This window comes from Spermophilus citellus (assembly GCF_964194105.1).
Source record: "Spermophilus citellus genome assembly, chromosome: 16".
Classification (NCBI taxonomy): domain Eukaryota; kingdom Metazoa; phylum Chordata; class Mammalia; order Rodentia; family Sciuridae; genus Spermophilus; species Spermophilus citellus.
In genome coordinates, this window is record NC_138196.1 from 47,171,740 (window position 1) to 47,192,154 (window position 20,415).

The 20,415-nt window shown below is 38.4% G+C and overlaps 1 protein-coding gene across 1 annotated transcript in view; it reads right to left on the reverse strand.

Annotated features, from left to right (window-relative positions):
* MTUS1 (microtubule associated scaffold protein 1) overlaps positions 1–20,415 on the reverse strand; it is a 147,469-nt gene that overhangs the window by 74,414 nt on the left and 52,640 nt on the right. The window contains 1 exon segment of the mRNA XM_081269205.1: positions 17,161–17,356. Coding sequence (XP_081125331.1) covers positions 17,161–17,356 — 196 coding nt within the window.

The window sequence follows — 20,415 nt, forward strand, 5'->3', positions numbered from 1 at the left end:
AATGTGCAAGTGTACCCTTTTCCCCACATCCTCGCCAGCACTTATTGTTGTTTGACTTCATAATGGCTGCCATTCTTATTGGAGTGAGATGGTATCTTAGGGTGGTTTTGATTTGCATTTCTCTTACTGCTAGAGATGGTGAGCATTTTTTCATGTAATTATTGATTGATTGTATGTCCTCCTCTGAGAAGTGTCTGTTCAGGTCCTTGGCCCATTTGTTGATTGGGTTATTTGTTATCTTATTGTTTAATTTTTTGAGTTCTTTGTATATTCTGGATATTAGGGCTCTATCTGAAGTGTGGGGAGTAAATATTTGTTCCCAGGATATCGGTTCCCTATTTACCTCTCTTATTGTTTCTCTTGCTGAGAAAAAAACTTTTTAGTTTAAGTAAGTCCCATTTGTTTATTCTTGTATTTAACTCTTGGGCTATGGGCATCCTATTAAGGAATTTGGAGCCCGAACCCACAATATGTAGATCGGAGCCAACTTTTTCTTCTATTAGGCGCAGAGTCTCTGATTTGATATCAAGCTCTTTGATCCATTTTGAGTTAACTTTTGTGCATGGCGAGAGAAAGGGGTTTAGCTTCATTTTGTTGCATATGGATTTCCAGTTTTCCCAGCACCATTTGTTGAAGATGCTATCCTTCCTCCATTGCATGCTTTTAGCCTCTTTATCAAATATAAGAAAGTTGTAATTTTGTGGATTGGTCTCTGTGTCCTCTATTCTGTACCATTGGTCCACCTGCCTGTTTTGGTACCAGTACCATGCTGTTTTTGTTACTATTGCTCTGTAATATAGTTTGAACTCTGGTATCGCTATACCTCCAGATTCACACTTCCTGCTTAGAATTGCTTTTGCTATTCTGGGTCTTTTGTTTTTCCATATGAATTTCATGATAGCTTTATCTATTTCTACAAGAAATGCCGTTGGGATTTTGATTGGCATTGCGTTGAACCTTTAGAGAACTTTGGGTAATATCGCCATTTTGATGATGTTGGTTCTGCCTATCCATGAACAGAGTACATTTTTCCACCTTCTAAGATCTTCTTCTCTCTCTCTCTTTAGGGTTCTGTAGTTTTCATTATATAAATCTTTCACCTCTTTTGTTAGGTTAATTCCCAAGTTTTTTTTTTTTTTGAGGATATTGTGAATGGGGTGGTTTTCCTCATTTCCATTTCAGAAGTTTTGTTGCTGATATACAGGAATGCCTTTGATTTATGCATGTTGATTTTATATCCTGCCACTTTGCTGAATTCATTTATTAGTTCTAGTAGTTTCTTTGTAGACCCTTTTGGGTCTTCTAGGTATAGGATCATGTCGTCCGAAAATAGTGATATTTTAAGTTCTTCTTTTCCTATTTTTATGCCTTTAATTTCTTTTGTCTGTCTAATTGTTCTGGCTAGTATTTCAAGGACTAAATTGAATAGGAAGTGGTGAGAGAGGGCATCCCTGTCTTGTTCCAGATTTTAGAGGGAATGCCTTCAGTTTTTCTCCATTTAGAATGATGCTAGCCTGAGGCTTAGCATATATAGCTTTTACAATGTTGAGGTAAGTTCCTGTTATCCCTAGTTTTTCTAGTGTTTTGAACATAAAGGGATGCTGTACTTTGTCGAATGCTTTTTCTGCATCTATCGAGACAATCATATGGTTCTTATCTTTAAGTCTATAGATGTGGTGAATAACATTTATTGATTTCCGTATATTGAACCAGCCTTGCATCCCAGGGATGAATCCTACTTGATCATGGTGCACAATTTTTTTGATATGCTTTTGTATTCGATTCACCAGGATTTTATTGAGAATTTTTGCATCTATGTTCATTAGAGATATTGGTCCGTAGTTTTCTTTCTTTGCAGTGTCTTTGTCTGGTTTCGGGATCAGGGTGATGTTGGCCTCATAGAATGAGTTTGGAAGAGCTCCTTCTTTTTCTATTTCTTGAAATAGCTTGAAAAGTATTGGTATTAATTCTTCGAAGATTTTGTAAAACTCCACTGTATACCCATCCGGTCCTGGGCTTTTCTTGGTTGGTAGTCTTTTGATGGCTTCTTCAATTTCTTCCTTTGTTATTGGTCTGTTTAAAGTGTGTGTATCTTCCTGACTCAATCTGGGCAGATCATACGACTTAAGAAATTTATCGATATCTTCACTGTCTTCTATTTTATTAGAATATAGGGTTTCAAAATACTAATTATCTTCTGTATTTCTGTAGTGTCTGTTGTGATATTGCCTTTTTCATCCCATATGTTAGTAATTTGAGTTTTCTCTCCTCTTCATTAGCATGGCTAAGGGTTTGTCGATCTTATTTATTTTTTCAAAGAACCAACTTTTAGTTTTATCAATTTTTTCAATGGTTTTTTTTTTGTTTCAATTTCATTGATTTCCGCTCTGATTTTAATTATTTCTTGTCTTCTGTTATATTTGCTGTTGTTTTGCTCTTCCTTTCTAGGGTTTTGAGATGTAGTGTGAGTTCGTTTATTTGTTGGTTTTTTCTTTTTTTGAGGAATGAATTCCAGGAAATGAATTTTCCTCTTAAAACTGCTTTCATTGTGTCCCATAGATTCCGGTATGTTGTCTGTATTGTCGTATATCTCTAAGAATTTTTTGATTTCCTCCTTTATGTCTTCTGTAACCCACTGATCATTCAGTAACATAGTGTTTATTTTCCATGTGATGCAGGATTTTTCCTTCCTTCTTTTATCATTGATTTTCAGTTTCATTCCATTATGATCAGATATGGTGCATGGTATTATCTCCACACCTTTATATTTACTAAGAGTTGCCCTATGGCATAATATATGATCTATCTTTGAGTAAGATCCATGTGCTGCTGAGAAGAACGTGTATCCACTTGATGATGGTTGATATATTCTATATATGTCGGTTAAGTCTAGGTTATTGATTTTGTTATTGAGTTCTCTAGTTTCTTTATTCAGCTTTTGTCTGGAGGATCTGTCTAATGGCGAGAGTGGTGTGTTGAAGTCACCCATAATTATTGTGTTGTGGTCTATTTGACTCTTGAACTTGAGGAGAGTTTGTTTTATGAACGTTGCCACACCATTGTTTGGTGCATACAAATTGATAATTTTTATGTCTTCTTGGTGGATGGTTCCTTTTAAGAGTATATAGTGTCCTTCTTTATCCCTTTTGATTAACTTAGATTTGAAGTTGATTTTATTCGATATGAGTATGGCCACTCCTGCTTGCTTCCGAGGGCCATGTGAGTGGTAAGATTTTTCCCAACCTTTCACCTTCAGCCTGTGTATGTCTTTTCCTATCATATGAGTCTCCTGAAGGCAGCATATTGTTGGATTCATTTTTTTGATCCAGGTTACTGAGCTTTCCCTTTTAATAGGAGAAAGCTCTTACAGTAGAATGGTAAACAGAATAGGCATACACCAAAGGCCTTAACCATTCACCAAAGTACTAATGTTTAATAGTAAAGTTGACCTAGAGTAGTTATATAAGTGGATCTCATATAATGAAGCAATAAAGCATACACATCATCAGCAATATTGAAAGAAAGACAAGGCAACACTAAGCTAATTGAGGGACTATATTAATCTGAGCACCAAAATCTCCAACAAGTGAAATCAATATGAAACTTCTCTTAAAGTTCTGAAAAAAAAAAAAAAGACCTTTATGGGTTCAGACCACATCATGTAACATATCCTGATGTAAGGTAAAAAGATTTAAGATCTACCTATGGATATATTATTGACCATAGTCATTTATTTTAAGCTTACACATTTGGCATAGACTTACATCCAGACAACAGATTTGTTTTGATTCTATGAATTATAACCATCTGTTGCCTGGGGAAAAAGAAAAAAAAAATTGTGCTTTGCCATATGTTATAACAGAGTCTATTGGATTTGAAGCATACATGTTTTCCTCTAGCACCCAACTTACTAGGAGAGCCATCTTAGAAAACCTGATTGAGAGCTCTGTATACAATAATTATGTTAAAGCACTGAAAAACTGCATTGAGCATTGGAAAACTGACTTGGCTGTTCTTTACAGTGGATAAAAAAAAATAATGGGTTTTGGAGATTCAATTATCTAAATATAAAAATATTAACTCCTATATTACCTACATTAGAAGACATAGTTCATCTTAATATATAGACAATGGATTTATGTGAAAGTGTGTGTTACACACGTATATACCTGCTTACCTAGTAAAGTAACTGTAACTAATCATAAAGTTTAAATGTGTGGTGATAGAAACAATTGACATCTTACCACAGAAATCACTACCATATGTTTGCAGGGAAAATTATAAACTGTTAGCAAAATCCTTATGTCTTTTTATTAGTTATGCTGTTGTGTAGCTTGCACTCCTTGGTAGGTGCACAGAAAAAGAAAATGAGGCTGGAGAGGTGGGTAGTTTCCAGTTGAGAGAGCGATGACAGTAGAGGCCATGATGCTGAGAATGTTAGACCTTACTTGCTGGGGGTGAGTGTGGTGAGAATTTGGGGACAGGAGCTATGTAGCCTCTTCAGCACTCCCACCAGGACCTGATCATGCGGTGGTGGAATGCAGAACAGATTGAAGACTTGGAAATCAAGGAAACAAGTAAGAAAAGTCTGGGGCACCTGCCAGGGGTAGAGTGGTGGAAATTTTAACTAGACAATGGAAATTACTGAGATCAGTTTGTAACATACAAAAATTAATAAGAAATGCACACGGCAGAGTCACTTACTACAAGTGTCAGGAAGAGAAAATTCTAAACAGTTAAAATACAAAATTTAAGAATCTGTTAATAATTATAACTTTAAATGTAATCACATAGAGAAAGTGACCTTTGTAGTAATTGTGTACAGCAGCTCAGAAGTATAATAAAATTAAAGTCTACCCAAAGCAATAAAAAATTAACAATTTTGGGGAAAATGAATTACAATACTCAAATCAGTGGCTACAGGTTCATTTCCAACTCATACTTTCACTAACAATAATGGACATGTCTACAAACTTAGCTTCAATGAAAGTGTTTTAGTGTGTAAACATTGCTTAAATAAACAAGATATGTGGCCTAGAAAATAGATGCTACACAATACCAACAGGTTTTTCATCTACCAGGAAGACACAAGAATGGTCCTTTAGCAATGATGAACAGTTGCACATACACAACTTTCTGTGAAGAAGTTCACTAAAAAGTGGTAATCCCATGTGAAAAGTATAAAAAAATAGGAAAATAAGAAGTTTAAATAAGTATATGTTAAACATGCACTAATATTTTAATTGAATGCTATTCCAATAAAGTACTTTTAAAAGAGCAATTAAGTTTTTAAAAAACTTTAGTCTGTAATTAAGATAAAAATAGCCAAAAATTCCATAACAGAAAAATAAGAAATCCACAACTCAAGAACAACAAACCAAACAATTCAATTTAAACATGGGCAAAGGACTTGAACAAACATTTCTCCAAAGAAAATATACAAATGGCCAACGGGCACATTCAAAGATACTCATCATCACTAGTCATTAGGGAAATGCAAATCAAACCACAATGATACAACCTCACATCCATTAGGACAACTACTATAAAAAACAACAAGTATTGGCAAGAATGCGGAGAAAGTAAAACCATTGTACATTGTTTATAGGAATACGATAGGGTGTAGCTGCTATGGAAAATAGTGTGGCAGTTCTCCAAAGAATTAAACATGGTGTTTCCACATGATCCAGCAACTCCGCATCTAGACGTACAACCAGAATGAAAGCAGGGATTTGAACTGGTATCTGAATGCCCAATCCCAAAGCTGCATTACTGACAATAGCCAAAAGTGGAACCAATTCAGAGTTCACAAAGAGAGGAATGAACAAAACGTGGTACATAAATACAATGGATTATTATTCAGCCTTTAACAAGAGGGAAATTTTGACGCTTGCTACACCTGCATTATCGTTGAAGACACAATGCTAGGTTACCTATGATAGTTACAAAAGGACAAATATTGTAAGACCCCCCCCACTTTCCATATCACAGAGACAGAAAGCAGAATGTTGGATGCCAGGGGTTGGGAGAAGGAGAAACTTGGGAGTTATGGTTTAATGGATACAGAATTCCAGCTGAGGCAGAACAAAAAGTTCTGAAGATGGGCAGAGCACAACAATATAAGTGTCCTTTACTCCACAAAAAACAGCATATTTTTAAAAAGGCTAAAATGGCAATTCTACATGGTGTAAATTTTACTGTAATCTTCAAAATATATAAAAAGGAATTTGTGCAACTAGTTGATAAGGCATATTATTTAAGCATAAAATAGTCAATTGTGAGCCTAAAACTGCATTGACAGATTAATAATCTAGTTATTAATAAACACTGGCAATATAAGTCAGGATAGAACAAAGGAGATAATTTAAAATCACAAAATGAATTTATTTGTGGTATTAAGATATTTTAATTTCAAAGAATTAAAATTTGAACTGGACACAGTGGTACATGCTTATGATCCTAGCTATTCAAGAGGTTGAGGCAGGAGGATGACAAGTTCAAGGCCAGCCTCAGAAACTTAGAGATACCCTGTCTCAAAAACAAAAAGGGCCGGGGGAGACTGGAGATGTAGCTCAGTGGTAGAGTGTCCTAGGTCCAATCCCCAATACCATAAATTTTAAAAATATATATATTAAAGTTTTGAGGGGCTGGGGATGTGGCTCAAGCGGTAGCGCACTCGCCGGCATGCGTGCGGCCCGGGTTCGATCCTCAGCACCACATACAAAGATGTTGTGTCCGCCGAAAAACTAAAAAATAAATATTAAAAAAAAAATTCTCTCTCTCTCTCTCTCTCTCTCAAAAAAAAAAAAGAAAAAATAATAAAAATAAAGTTTTGAGAAGCAGTGTGAGGTAGTGGTTAAAATTTGGACAATCTAGACCAGATGGCCTGGGTTCAAACCCAACTGCAACAGGCACTAGCTATGTGCATGTTACCTACTTTCTCTGAGTTTCTATTTCCTCTCTGTAAGAATGGGGTGATTATAATTGTACTTACCTCATACGTCCTTGTGAGAGTTAAAGAAGTTTATAATTAAAAAAAAAAAAAGAACAGTGCCTGGTACATAATATCATACAAATATTAGCTCCTAGATCTCACCAGCCATCAAAACAAAATTAGATAAAAAAGTAAAAGGTTTAAGATAAATATAAAAAATAATTAAATATAGGCCAATCTTCTCTGTGTAGGAAGGTCTTGTTATGCATAAAAACAGGAAAAATTTAGGGAAATGATATATTTGACAACATAAAAATTTAAATTTTTAAAATCACCACATACAAAATTAAAAGGCATATGGTAAAACAAAGAACAAAGACCAGATCAACAAGAATCATATGCTCCCAAAATAAAAGTCAGTAAAAGGAATTTTTTTTTTTTAAACACAGCCTCAATTTGTCTTACACCTTTCCTGGCTTCCCAATCCCCATCTCCATGGCTCACATCCTATAGAAAGTTTTAAAAGTCAAATAATTGATTCCTGACCTTTCTTGATGTTTGGAGGGACCATGTGATCCAGTCTGTGCAGATAAGAGGTAAGAATAAGAGTACTGGGAGGTGAGCTGCTGACCAGGATTTTTCCTCCCTGATAAACGTAGAGAGGCATGTCAGGAGAAAACTCCTACTCTGGGATACCAGGGTTGGCTTCCAGCCTTTGACCACAGTGGCAAGAGGCTGTTACACATGGAATTCTCAGCGACCATATTTTAACTGAAAAGTTACTGAGATTAGCTAATGGGGGTTGAGGCAGGAGGAGTGGAAGCCCAGAAAGTAGAAAGATGACATTACTCAATCACTGCAGCTGGATCTGCCTGCCTCTAGACTTCCTGTTAGACATGACCTTCAGGCTTAAACCCATTGGGTGGGTTGTCCAGCATCTGCTGCAAACCATGCTCAACTACCATGTTCTGTCTGTGACCCTTAACACAGCTGATCCCTTCTTTCTCCTTGAAAGGCTTATTTACTTGGCTTTGAGGATGCTACACTTGACTGACTACCCTCCTATATTCCTAGCCATTCTTTCTCGGTCTCCTTTGTGATTCCTGCTGCTCTTTCCACCCCTTTAAGCTTTGGAGTACCCAAGAGGTACCTCTGACCTGCTCCATCTACACTTACTGTCTTGGTGATCTTCTCCAGTTTGGTAGCTTTATCTATCATCTCTTAAAGAGCCTCTTGCCACTGTGTTCATTTGTATTGAATCCCAAATGATATTCCTACACCAGACTTCTATGAACCGTCTTTTATGTATCTACTATTCACCTATCTCGGTCATTGAATTCCTGATGTCCACCCCCTCGATATCCATGTCTGCATCATTCTTTGCCATCTCAGTTAATGTCAGCACCATCTTTCCACTGCTCACACCAAATGTTTATGGTCATCCTTCACTCCTCTCCTCTCTGCTTTTACCCCTCAACCAACCAAGTCCTGTTGGCTTTACCTTTGGCACAATCCTGATCCAAGAAACCAGTATCTTCTGTTGTGATTAAGCCTCTCCTCATTGCTCCCAAACTCACTTCCATTCAATCTATTCTCAACTATCAGAGGGGATCCTCTCAAAATCTAAGTCAGGTTTAAAGCCAAAGCCCTTATGATGATTTTCAAGCCTCTGTGTGATCTTGCTCTCACTACCTCTCCAACCTCATTTCCCATTTCCCTTTTCCTTACTTCATTCTTTCTATTCCTAGGACACATTAGTCAAGCTCCACTTCAGGATCTTTCCTCTTGCTGTGTGCTCTAACTGGAATAGTCTTCATCTAGATAGTCACAAAGCTCTGACTCCTTGAAATTACCAAGATGTAATTTCAAGGAGGGAACATTTTTATCTCGTATTCACCTGAATGCCAAGCACCATCAATGAAAATGAGATATCATTTTGCACCTTCTAAACATGAATACTTGGAAAGAGTGTTAGAAATGTCAAAATACTGGCAAGAGTTTTGGAAAAACTCATATGCTCAGAGTAGGAGCATTGACATGTATGCTGCTTCTGGCAGGAACTTGGCAATGAATCTCAAAGCCTTGAATAAAATTCCCCCACCCAGGGTCCATCTAGATGAATGTATCCAGGAATTTATCTAATCAGTTTATGTACTTTCAGAGTTCTTCTATGTGGAGTTGTTAAGTATACTAAAAAATAAACTACCTTAATGGTCAAAACATCTGAAGAAATAAACTGTACCTACTGTGTAGATACAGTTGAATGAGTTACAGCTTGAGTGAGTCCCTCAAAGTAATTGTGTTGAAAACTTAAACTCCAATGCAACAGGGTAGGGAGGTGGGGCCTAATGAGAGGTCATGAGGGCCCTGACCTTAGGAATACACTAATGATATCTTGGGTTAGTTATGGGAGAGTAGGCTTTTACAAAAGTGAGTTGGACCCCATCTGTCTACTTATTCTTTCATGCCCTCTTGCTTTTCTGCCTTCTACCATGAAATGAGGCCAGTGCCAGGATCTTGGACTTCCCAATCTCCAGACAAATAAATTTGTGAGTCAAATAAATTTCTATTGTTTATAAATTACCCAGTTGGTAGCATTCTGTTACAGAAATACAGACTAAGACAATATCACCTCATGATAGAGTATTATAGTCATTTAAAACCATGTTACTAAGAAAAATGTAAGAATCTAAGAAAACAGGAACCATACCTTCTAAATAAAAAAGAAAATTCTGTGAACTAACTAGGTACCTATTGGCTATTAGGCATAGGATTTTATTTTATTTTTTTCTTTTTGGAGACGAGGCCTGTGTTACTAAGGCTTGTCTCAGACTCCTGGGCTCAAGTGATCCTCTGGCATAGCTGGGACCACAAGTGCATGTCACTGTGCCCAGCTAGAAATGAGATTTGTAAAACAGTATAAATTGTCCCCATTAAATATGTGTAAACATGTGCAAAAAGAAAAAGCACTGAATAGTTATAAATTCTGATGCTGAAAGCTATTTGGTGGTAGTAAGGTTAAGGGTCATTTTTGTTTCTTTTTTCCTTCTGATTTTTCACTTAAAATAACCTGCTGGGAAGCTGGCAGTGGACACTTGACAAATAAGTTCAATGCCTAGTACCAAAATCAATCAATAAATAAATTGTCCGAATTGACTAATTCAAGATGACAAGGGGTAGAATAAGGTTTGCCTTGCTTGGAACAATGCCCCCACATTCCTTTCATGAACTTAAAAGACCTAAACTCTTTTCTTGGTTGATCGCCAGAATACTATTCCACTGTGTCCTAACTGACCATCCGCTCTCTTCAGTATTTCTACACATCTTCATGTTATACTCTGAATCCTCTATTTCTGCTTCCTGGTACACCAGCCAATTTCTACTTAAACACACACACACACACACAACAAAACCTCAATCCATATGTGTGTTTCTGATGTTTATTTCTGAGGTCTTAAATGTCAGAAAGCATCAACACTAAACCAAGACTGGCTGTTACCAATGTAAGGGTATACATCTCTTATAAAATTACATTTATTATATAGAAAGAATTCCATCAAGCTGGTATTCGTAACCTCAGCCTCTTCTGAGATCCCATTGTTTCTGTGTTTTGTCGTCTCATATCATAAGGACAAATGTGATGAGAAGGACTCACCACCCTCCCCCTTTGTCAATGCCCTGAGGGCGGGAACCATGTCTCACTCTCTCCACAATCCTCCAGTGTCTGGCATAGGACTTGCATAGTATTCACTCTCAATCTGTGAAGTGAATGAATTACTTTCCAGAGCACAGAATTTTAGTAACTCGCTCCATTTCTATATTGTGAAATGTTATTTCAGTATCCCACGTTCTTACCATAGCCAAGATAATACTTTACTAGCAGGATATAAGAAACTGTACTCTGTGTACCCATCACACTGACTTAAATTCCAGGGTAAACTCACAATAGGAAACCACAGCAGCACAGGTGAGTCACAACAAAAACACAGCCAGTCCCAAGAGAGTGGTAATTTGACAGAGAAACAAGAACATTCCACAAAGCAAGGTTTTCACAGGCACTTGAATCACACAGAAGCACAGCACTGAAGGTCAGGACCTGAGGACCTGTCTGTGCCTGGACTTCACAAGAAGTCTAATGCTTTGGGTGTGGATTAACAAAAATAACTTCCTTAGTTACGGGGCTGGGAATTTGCCCACAGCTAAGGGAATGTCTAAACTTCAGAGTATGATAAACCCAGGACTTGGAAGTGCTGCATCCTTTCCCTAGCTACCATGCAAAGATGGACAGGGTCTTCACATGTTCACCAGTGACTTTATTTTTTGGCAATGATACCAAGAACTGATAAGAACAGAGGATGGGGCTGGGGTGTAGCTCAGTGGAAGAGAATGTGTTTAGCATTCACAAGGTCCTGGGTTCAATCCCCAGTGCCAAAAAAGAAAAATGGTAGAAGGCATTTGGCAAGCATTCTGACTCATTAGGAGCCAAGATTTGTGGGCAGAGCTCCTCTAAGCAGTGAAATCACTGAGACCTCAAGAGTGAGCATCAACTTCCTTTCCTAAGTTTACAAAAGTGAACCAGTCAATAAAATCCACAAACTTGTTTGGAAGAAATCATCAATCCTCAAAAAAGTGAGCTTGAATATATGCAAGAAGCTACCCAGCCCATTATCTGCTGCTACTTTGAATGTTCACTCTTAAACCTATTTCATCTCCTAGTATATCTCCTTCTACACGCTTCTGCATTCCCCTCTTTATTTCAAAGACATATTTGCCCGGGCAATGGATGCATTCTGACTATTCTGTTGGCGGGCTGTCATGCTCATCCCTCTTGCTCAAGATTAGCTGTTTTCCCACAGGCTTTCTCAACCTTGCCACATTTTTTACTGTCTTAAACCTCAAACACGTACACACCCCTTTTGAGGTGCTCTCCAGTCTTCAATACCTTCAGGGTTAACATCCCTCAAGCCAAACCCCTCATTCTCTAGAGAATCTTCTCCTGCTGCTCTACTGTATATCACTTTATGATCTCACTATCTACACAGCCATCAGAAAAAGAATGCTGGTGACACTTGGGACCATTCAGATCTTACTGGACAGTCTTCCTTGAAAATATCTGTAGTACGTGCTCCACTTTCTATTCCGAAATGCTGGCAGGAATCTTAGAATTCTGTGTCTAGACTACTAGAACGGACTTGCCTCAACCTCCTTAGGGCCATCTCTCACTGACCCCAACACATGCCTTGCTCCAGGCATGCTGACCCTAGCCTCACTGGTCCCCAAACACAATATATACTTTCACAACTCAACATCTGAATCTTTGACAATGCCGGCTATTTTATCTGCAGGCAAACCACCACAGGCACATTCCAAGGCTCCTTTGAATGTCCACACTCTTCTCCAGCCTTTCCTTAGTCTGAGCTGGTGTTGTTCCCTTTACTAAGGGCACACAGTGCTCCCTACAAGTCTCCATTCAAATCAAGTCCAGTGGTGTTCCTAAATATCTGCTGGGTAACAGGTACAGTGTGCTAAACACAAGAATATAAAAATAACTAAACCTGGACCCTATGCTATGGATCTCACAGGTTAGCAGGAGACAGACATGTAAGAAAATAATTACCACACAGCTTGATATGTCACAAAGGTCAGAGCAGTTCTTCCAAGATCTGAAGCATGAAGAGCCTACATTGTATGATTTGCTTGGACACCCCTTTCCACCCCACCCTCCAATTAGTGAGATTCCTAGGAGAGTATATTGGTTTAATCATATTTATATCCTGAGTCTAGTAGACTCCCAACATGCAGGCCCTCCAAACGTTTCATGAATGGACAAATAAGGGACTTCATAGTGACATATTAAGCATATTCTATGAGTTATTCCACAGACCAATGTCCTTCAGAATCATTACTAAGCGAGAAGTATGTGCAATATCTAGAAAAGATCAAGAATTTAGTGATGTTATGAGAAAGAACAGGGAAGATACTTCTTTCTCAAGTGCCTACAGGGTCCTTGCTTTAGCTTATCTTCTTGCACTTCATCATCTTATATACTAAACATTTTATTTAGTTTATTTTCCGACTTCCCTTACTAGAACTTAAGCTACCCAGGGGCAAGAACTTGTCTCTCTTGTGCACTTCTTCATTGCCAACACTAAGAATAGTTCCTGGTACAAGCAAGCATTCACTGGACAGTTAACATAATGCCCTTTAATGAATAATCCATTCAGATGCAATGATGAAGAAGTAAGTGTGTCAGGGCTGCCACATGCACAGCAAACAAGGGCTGAGAGCACAGATTCTAGGGACAGACTGTCTGGTAGTCACTGAAAAGGCAAATGCATGATTAAGTGGGAAACACACACTCTTAGGATGGAAACCTGCTCAGAACCAGTGCTACCTGAAACTGCGATCCTGACGTATCTATCTAGGTTACTTACTCAGCAGCACTCACTTTTGATAACCATAGAGAATAATTTATATCATGGAAATTTAGCCAAGGGTCTGAAGTGTACCACAGTTTCTAAACCATTCCGTTGAGCTCAAGAATTTTCTTTATTTATTTAAAAACTCACGATCCTACTCACAGTTCTTTAACAATATGAGGGCTGAGAGCTTGGACTCCAGAGTTTACCACTTTGTCTGAATCCCACCTCAGCCACTTCCCAGCTACATAACATCAGAAAAACCCTCCATGGTGGTTTCCTAATCTATAACATGGGAGGAGGCCTCAGAAAATTATTCTGAGTGTTACACGGATTCATAGATGAAATGATTAAAACAGAACCTGGAACTTGGTATACATTCAACAGCGTGAGCTGCTATTGCTGGCATTATAGACATAAGTTTTATCATTATTTCATCTTACTTATTTAACTAAGTGTGTTAAAAAATACATACTCCCAAGAAGCCAAAGTACTTTGGATTTGGTTTCTTATAAGCTAACCTAGTCTTATATAAATTTTCCCATTTTGACAAATAAAACAGAAGAGATCCATTCAGTTTAATTATGATTATTTCTCACATTCATTCTAAATCTTCAAGAAAATGGCTATTTTAACTCTAGGTCTGGTTTTCCACTTAGTTCTCTGAAAGGATTTACTAAAAACCCTATACAGGCTGGAACATTCCTGCTGCTCACCTTTTCAGCAAAGTGACTTTGTACGAGTACAGTGGATATTCGTTTGGTTTCAATTTTCGAATACACAAACACTGCATTGTATAAGAAAATAGCAACAGGCTCTCAGTGATCTGAAGGCGCATTGTTTTTGTTCCTTGATTCTTCTTTTAACTCTGATGATTACAGTTCCTTTCCCCAACACAAAAACACCTTTCAATTTGTTGTGAACAATCCAAACAAATAAGTTGCCATCAATTTTTTAAAAACATAACAGCATAATCAAGTTAGTCCTTGACTTAGTCTGCTCAGGCAGCCATAACAAATATCATAAACTATTGTACTTTAAATGACAGAAATTTATTTCCTCATGGTTCTGGAGGTTAAGAAGTCTTATCAGCTCATGGTATCAGCTGATTTGGTTCTAGTTGGGACCCTCCTCCTGCCTTGAAGCTGGACACCTTTTCACCAAGTCTCACAGGGTAGAGAGGGAGCCCTGGTGTTTTTCCTCTTCTTATAAGGGCACCAATCCTTTTGGCTCAGGGTCTCATCTTTATGACTTCCTTTAAATCTTCATCACTTCCTTAGTCCCATTAAAATTCATGGCTTCCACATACAAATTTGTGGTGATAAGACTACTTGGTCTATAAATCTTCTAACCTCTCAAACATAAAACTCTAATTCAAATCCATAACATTTCTAGTTACATAAAATTTTCTTTCTTTATATATGGGAAAACCACTAGGTAAATTATAATTTAACTCAGACTAAAAAATTTTTGTTTTCTTGGTACTAGGGATTGAACCCAGGGAAGTTTTACCACTGAGCTATACCCCCAGCCCTTTTTATCATGAGACAGTTGCCAACCCTGGGCTCAAACTTGGAATCTTCATGCCTTGGCCTCCTCAATAGCTGGGATTACAGGCATATACCTCTGTGCCCGATCGCATTTAAATTTTAAAAATTTGAATGCATAACTTAATTATCAAGCTCATTGACACAGGATAACAAAAGCTTCAGTCATTTTCCCTGTCCCTTCCTAAAACAATACAGATCACTTTTCCCTAAGATAGGACATTATGTAGCACACACTGAAAGGATTCAAAAAATATTTCAGGGTTTAATGGGAATGGTCACCTACCTAAAAGAATTCTATCTTTTAAAATATACCCTGGGTACTGGCCTGATTTTTTTTTTAATATTCATTTTTTTAGTCTTAGGGGGACACAATATCTTTATTTTTATTTTTATGTGGTGTTGAGGATCGAACCCAGCGCCCTGCGTGTGTGCCAGGTGAGTGCGCTACCGCTTAAGCAACATCCCCAGCCCCCGATTTCTTAAAAGTGTGTGCACTAAAGTTTTCTGGGATTCGAGCATCATGTGGTTCAGAGAATCATACTAGTAGCAGCCATGACTCGGAAAATTAGATGAGCTCCAAACTGCACCTAGAAAGATAGGACTACTAAAGCTGACAGGATCCCAGAGTCCCAAGCTTTACACTCGACAGATGTGAAAGCTGATGGTCAGGGAGGGTGAATGACTTACTGTCTATGGCAGCTCATGGGTCAGAGTGATATTAGAACACAAGGCTCCTCACCACAGGCCATAACTCCACTTGCCTCCAAGCCACAGGTTCTTCTAAATAGGAAGGGAACTCCCCACACCCTGGCAAACACTGTGTGCCTTGTCAGGCAGCAACAGTGAGAACCAGAGCTTTGATCTCTCTCACACCTTGACTCCCAACTCTGGCAATACCCTAAAAACAAGGATCACAGCTTCTCCCATATCCTTTGGCTTCACTTTGTTTTCCTCTCAAATGATGAACACTTCAAGCTGATGGATTCCCCTTTCCTGATCAGCTCTTCTATGGATGGAAATGAAAATGGGCTAGGTGAATCTCCATGGGTCTGCTTCCCCAACCGCATGATCTTCACATAATCTGTGAATCTAAATAAACATCCCTTAAAACACTTCTGTGCCTTATAGCCTTCTCACACTAGCAGCTTCATGAGAGGATTGGAAAATGAAACCTAAAAATTCTCAATTGTAGTGAAGAGATCCTCTGGGATTTGGCTGGTTTTATTAGTTTCTGTAAATGTTCTCACATGTGTGGGTACATGATTTGAGAGGCATGTTTCCTTTTAAGACCATTCAATAGTAGTCACTATTTTTTTCCAAGGGAACTTACTTCTAAATCTATCTGACATGCCTTTAATTTGCTCAACGTTGTACCTGCAGAAATAAGGGGTGTTCCCTGCAGACCGTGATCCGTCGACTAGAACGGCTGGCAGGCTTTCTGTCTTAGCCTCTGTGAAACAGGGCTTGACTTTTCCATTTCCTGTTCTGGTTTGTAACACAAAGAAATCTGAACATCTGCCAAATTTAGTAAGACACTTAATAGCTATTCTTGAAGTTCTCAAATTTCATCCATCCAACACAGCTTTAAAACTACACCTTCAAAAGTACAAGCCAGCATAGATGAAAGTTCACACCAGAAAAAAACTCAACTGTTTAGTTGCCCTCATCTCCCTATAAATTTACATAGAGTAATTTTCTACTTGAATTTTACTGAAAGATGTATTCTTTCTTATATGGTGAGGACACTCGATGAATCTATAACATAGAAATACTGTTAAATATTAACCATTTATTTTTAAAAAGTTAATGAAATGACTCATAGTTCCAACAGTCACCCAAGTGCATGTAGATATGCATCCTTCTCAACAGCTTGTAGTTTATGTACATAAATCTATCTCCAACTAGATTTTGTAATGCTCAAAGATAAGGGCTGAATTGTCTTGTTTTGTGATTTTTTCCTAAGCATAATGCTGAACCTCAAAAGGCTAAATGTGGGCTGGGGTTGTGGCTCAGTGGTAGAGTGCTTGCCTCACACATGTGAGGCACTGAGTTCAATTCTCAGCACCACATATAAATAAATAAAATAAAGGTTCATCAACAACTAAAAATATATAAATATATAAAAAAGCTAAATGTATTCATGACAGAGGTGTTATTGCTGTGACCAAAACTGTCATTCTGCTTTCTGCCAAGTTTAATTCAACATTCAAATAATTCATAAACTGCTATAAGCAGAGCTCAACTACTTTATTCTTACCAGAGGTGGACACACGCCTGATCCTCTGAGGAGATAAGGTTCGATCAGAACTGAGGCTCCGACTGTCACTGTTCCGCCTTAAACAGGAAACAGCAGGCCCCACTTTGACTTTTGGAGTGGGTGTTTTTCTCAAACTGCAAGAGTCAGGTTTGGATATGTTCCTCCCTGAGGTGGTGGTAGGTTTTGAAGCAGAACCCTAGGGAAAAAAAAAATAAATTAAAATTTAATCCAGATCAGAGCTTGTCCATACAATTTCCATGTGTTATTAGCAATGGAAGAGAAACACTGTCTGTCTTAGCAGATTTTCCAGATAAACATTTAATTCTTATTTTTACTATGAAGCAATTAAAACTCTTCACAGCTGACTTTTCAATTCAGCCTGATCTGCCTTTGGACCCATTAATGAGGTTGTTCTCAAGATCACCCATACCACAAGTCCTTTGCTGGAGAGTTCTCTCTCTAGCATCTGATACTGACCACTCACTCCATCTTTCTTTGGTTTCCCCAACAGAGGTCTTTCCTGGTTTTTCTTCTGGTTCTCTGGCTATTTCTCTGGGTCCTGTTCTGAGCCTTTAAGTGCTAGTCTTCACCAGGACCCAGACTTGGTCCTGTTCTCTTTTCTCACCACATCGTCTCCCCACATGATCTCATCTGCTGTCTCAACCACCACCTACACATTGGTGCATCCAAAATCCATATGTCCAAGCCAACACTCTCTCCTGACTTGATCCTATATTTAACTCCTATCTGCCCCTCCCCACTTAGATCCTTCAGGTACCTCTGATTAACAATAATCCTATTATTGTTGGTGCTAACAGTCCTTATACTATGCAAAATATCATTCTAAATTCTGAATACATGTATCAACTCACTTAGTAATCCCATGAGATTGATACTTTATCACACTCCATTTTACTGAAGAACATGAAGCACTTTCTAAAATTAAACTGATTTTACACATTCATCTCAGAACTTATCTCTTCTCATTCACCATAAAAGCTTCTTTTGGCTGCTTCCTTTCTTACCTCTTATATCCCTCTTTTCCATCTCCCCTAGAATAAGCCAGCCAGCATGGTTTACCACTAGGATTACTGAAGCTATGTCCTCAGGATCTCTCTGGTCTCACCAGCCTCCCATTCATCTTCCATACCCTGGCCAGGGCAATCTCTCTAAAATTGAAATAGGGTCAGACCTAGTTCTACCCCCACCTTCCAGAAAAAAAAAATCAACTTTTTTTAAGATACATCAAGCCCCTTCTAATATGGTAGCCTCTTCATACTCTTTAGCTTATGTCCAAGCACCCCAGCTCCATCACGCCCACTTATCTGGAGGCCCCCAAGTCAGAATATCTTCTCGTATTTCTTCATCTTTATACATGGTATCCCCTCCACCTAGAATATGTGCCTTCTACATTCTGGCAGTGATTCAACTACATCTCCCCCAGAAAACTTGATAATTCTCCCCACTGACCACACCCTCCTTCCTCTCCTGCAACACAGGAATCTATTTATTTTCCCAGCTTGGTATTTAACATGCTCTTCTAGCTTACTTTTTAACATTCCCCACTGCACTAGGCACTATGTTTGGGGAGGGGCTATGTCCTTTACATCCTACCAGCTGCCACCATATATGTGGCACACAGTAGGCACCTAATAAATGTTTCCATTCTACATTCAGGAAATGGGAGTCAAGCCTTACTCAGAGGACACATGCCAATGCTGTAAACTACCATCTGTGTTCTGCCTTCACATAAAGAAGAGAGGTCATTTTGCAGTGAATGATGGAGCTAGAATTTGAAACAACTTCAGAATTCATGCTCTTAATTCTGTGTTGCATACTCCCACTTGGACCCTTCTTTATTTAGTAAATCATAAGGATGATTTCCAATAGATACTAAAGCCCTATGCTGATGGCTGTTGGATCCAACACCAGGTGAACTCAGTGCTAACTTATAGACCAATATCTCAAGGGAAGAGCTGCAGGTCAGGTTCTGAGATAGGAGAATACTAAATTGGCTAGGAGAAGCAGGGGAGAGTAGCAGACACACTCTTATCTTCTACCTCTACCTTAAAGCTGGCTGACCAAATCCCCCAGAGCAACTTTCTTCTAAAAATTAAAACAAACTTCTCATTAATTTACAAAAGTGAATCTTATCTTGCCTTTCAGAGCCAACACTCCACAAAAGCCCTGTGATGTATGTAACAGTGAGAGGACGTGAATTTGAATTTCCATTTTTCCACTTAGCAGCTTTATGAGTTTTAAAGAACCTCTTAAACAATTGCCTTGTTGTTACTGGGAAGAATAAATGACAATGTATGTGAAGCACCTGAACACTACTGGGAAAATTAAATGACATAACATACATACACGGTGACTGAGCCAAGTGCTTGGTTCAGAGCAGACACTGAATAAATATCAATTCCTTTCCTTTTAGACACTTCACCACTTTCTAACACATTATCACAATTGCATAACTTCTTCAATGGGAAACTGCACTTCACACTTTGTATCAAAATAAAATTCCCTCTTCCAAATAAGAACCTTTCTGAAGTTTCAGATAAACCCTGACCACCCAACAGCTTATGAGGCTGTAGACAGCCTCGAGTCAACTAATTTGGCCCACAGACCATACTGAAAATTAAGATCCCTCCAGGACTCTCTCTTCACAGACCCTGGGCAAGCAGAGCCCTTGGGGAGTGCTGAAGTCACCCACGAACACTGCAGGTGACTAAAGTACACAGCCAGAGTCACCCACTCAGCTTTCAGAGCCAAGCACCTTCCCTTCCAGACATGTGGATACTGGAGAGGCGAAATAATGAAATCAAAGGGCACCGTGCTTAAGACAGGGTCACGGAAACAGAGTGAGTTCTTTAAGTACCATAAGTACCAGCACCACAGAGATCGTAAGACTGTCCTTCAGGACTCATATCTAATTATGAATCCTAATTGCAGGATTCTGAAGGTGAAAAGCACCTCATCTCCAAGATGTACCGGGACCCCTTTCAACCTGAGGATCCTATTACCTTACTTGAATACTGCATCATGGGCCTGAAAAACATGCTTTCATTCTGCATGGGGGAAAATATAAGGTTAAGACTGAATGCATAAATCTGGAAAAAAAAAATCCTCTAGCTTCAAAAGTATATAACCAATTTATATTCAAGGTAAATATTTAAAGAAACTTTACACCAGTTTTTCTGGTAGCCAGGGATAGATATGAAATAAAAGTCTCCCATAAATCAAGAAGAAATAAGT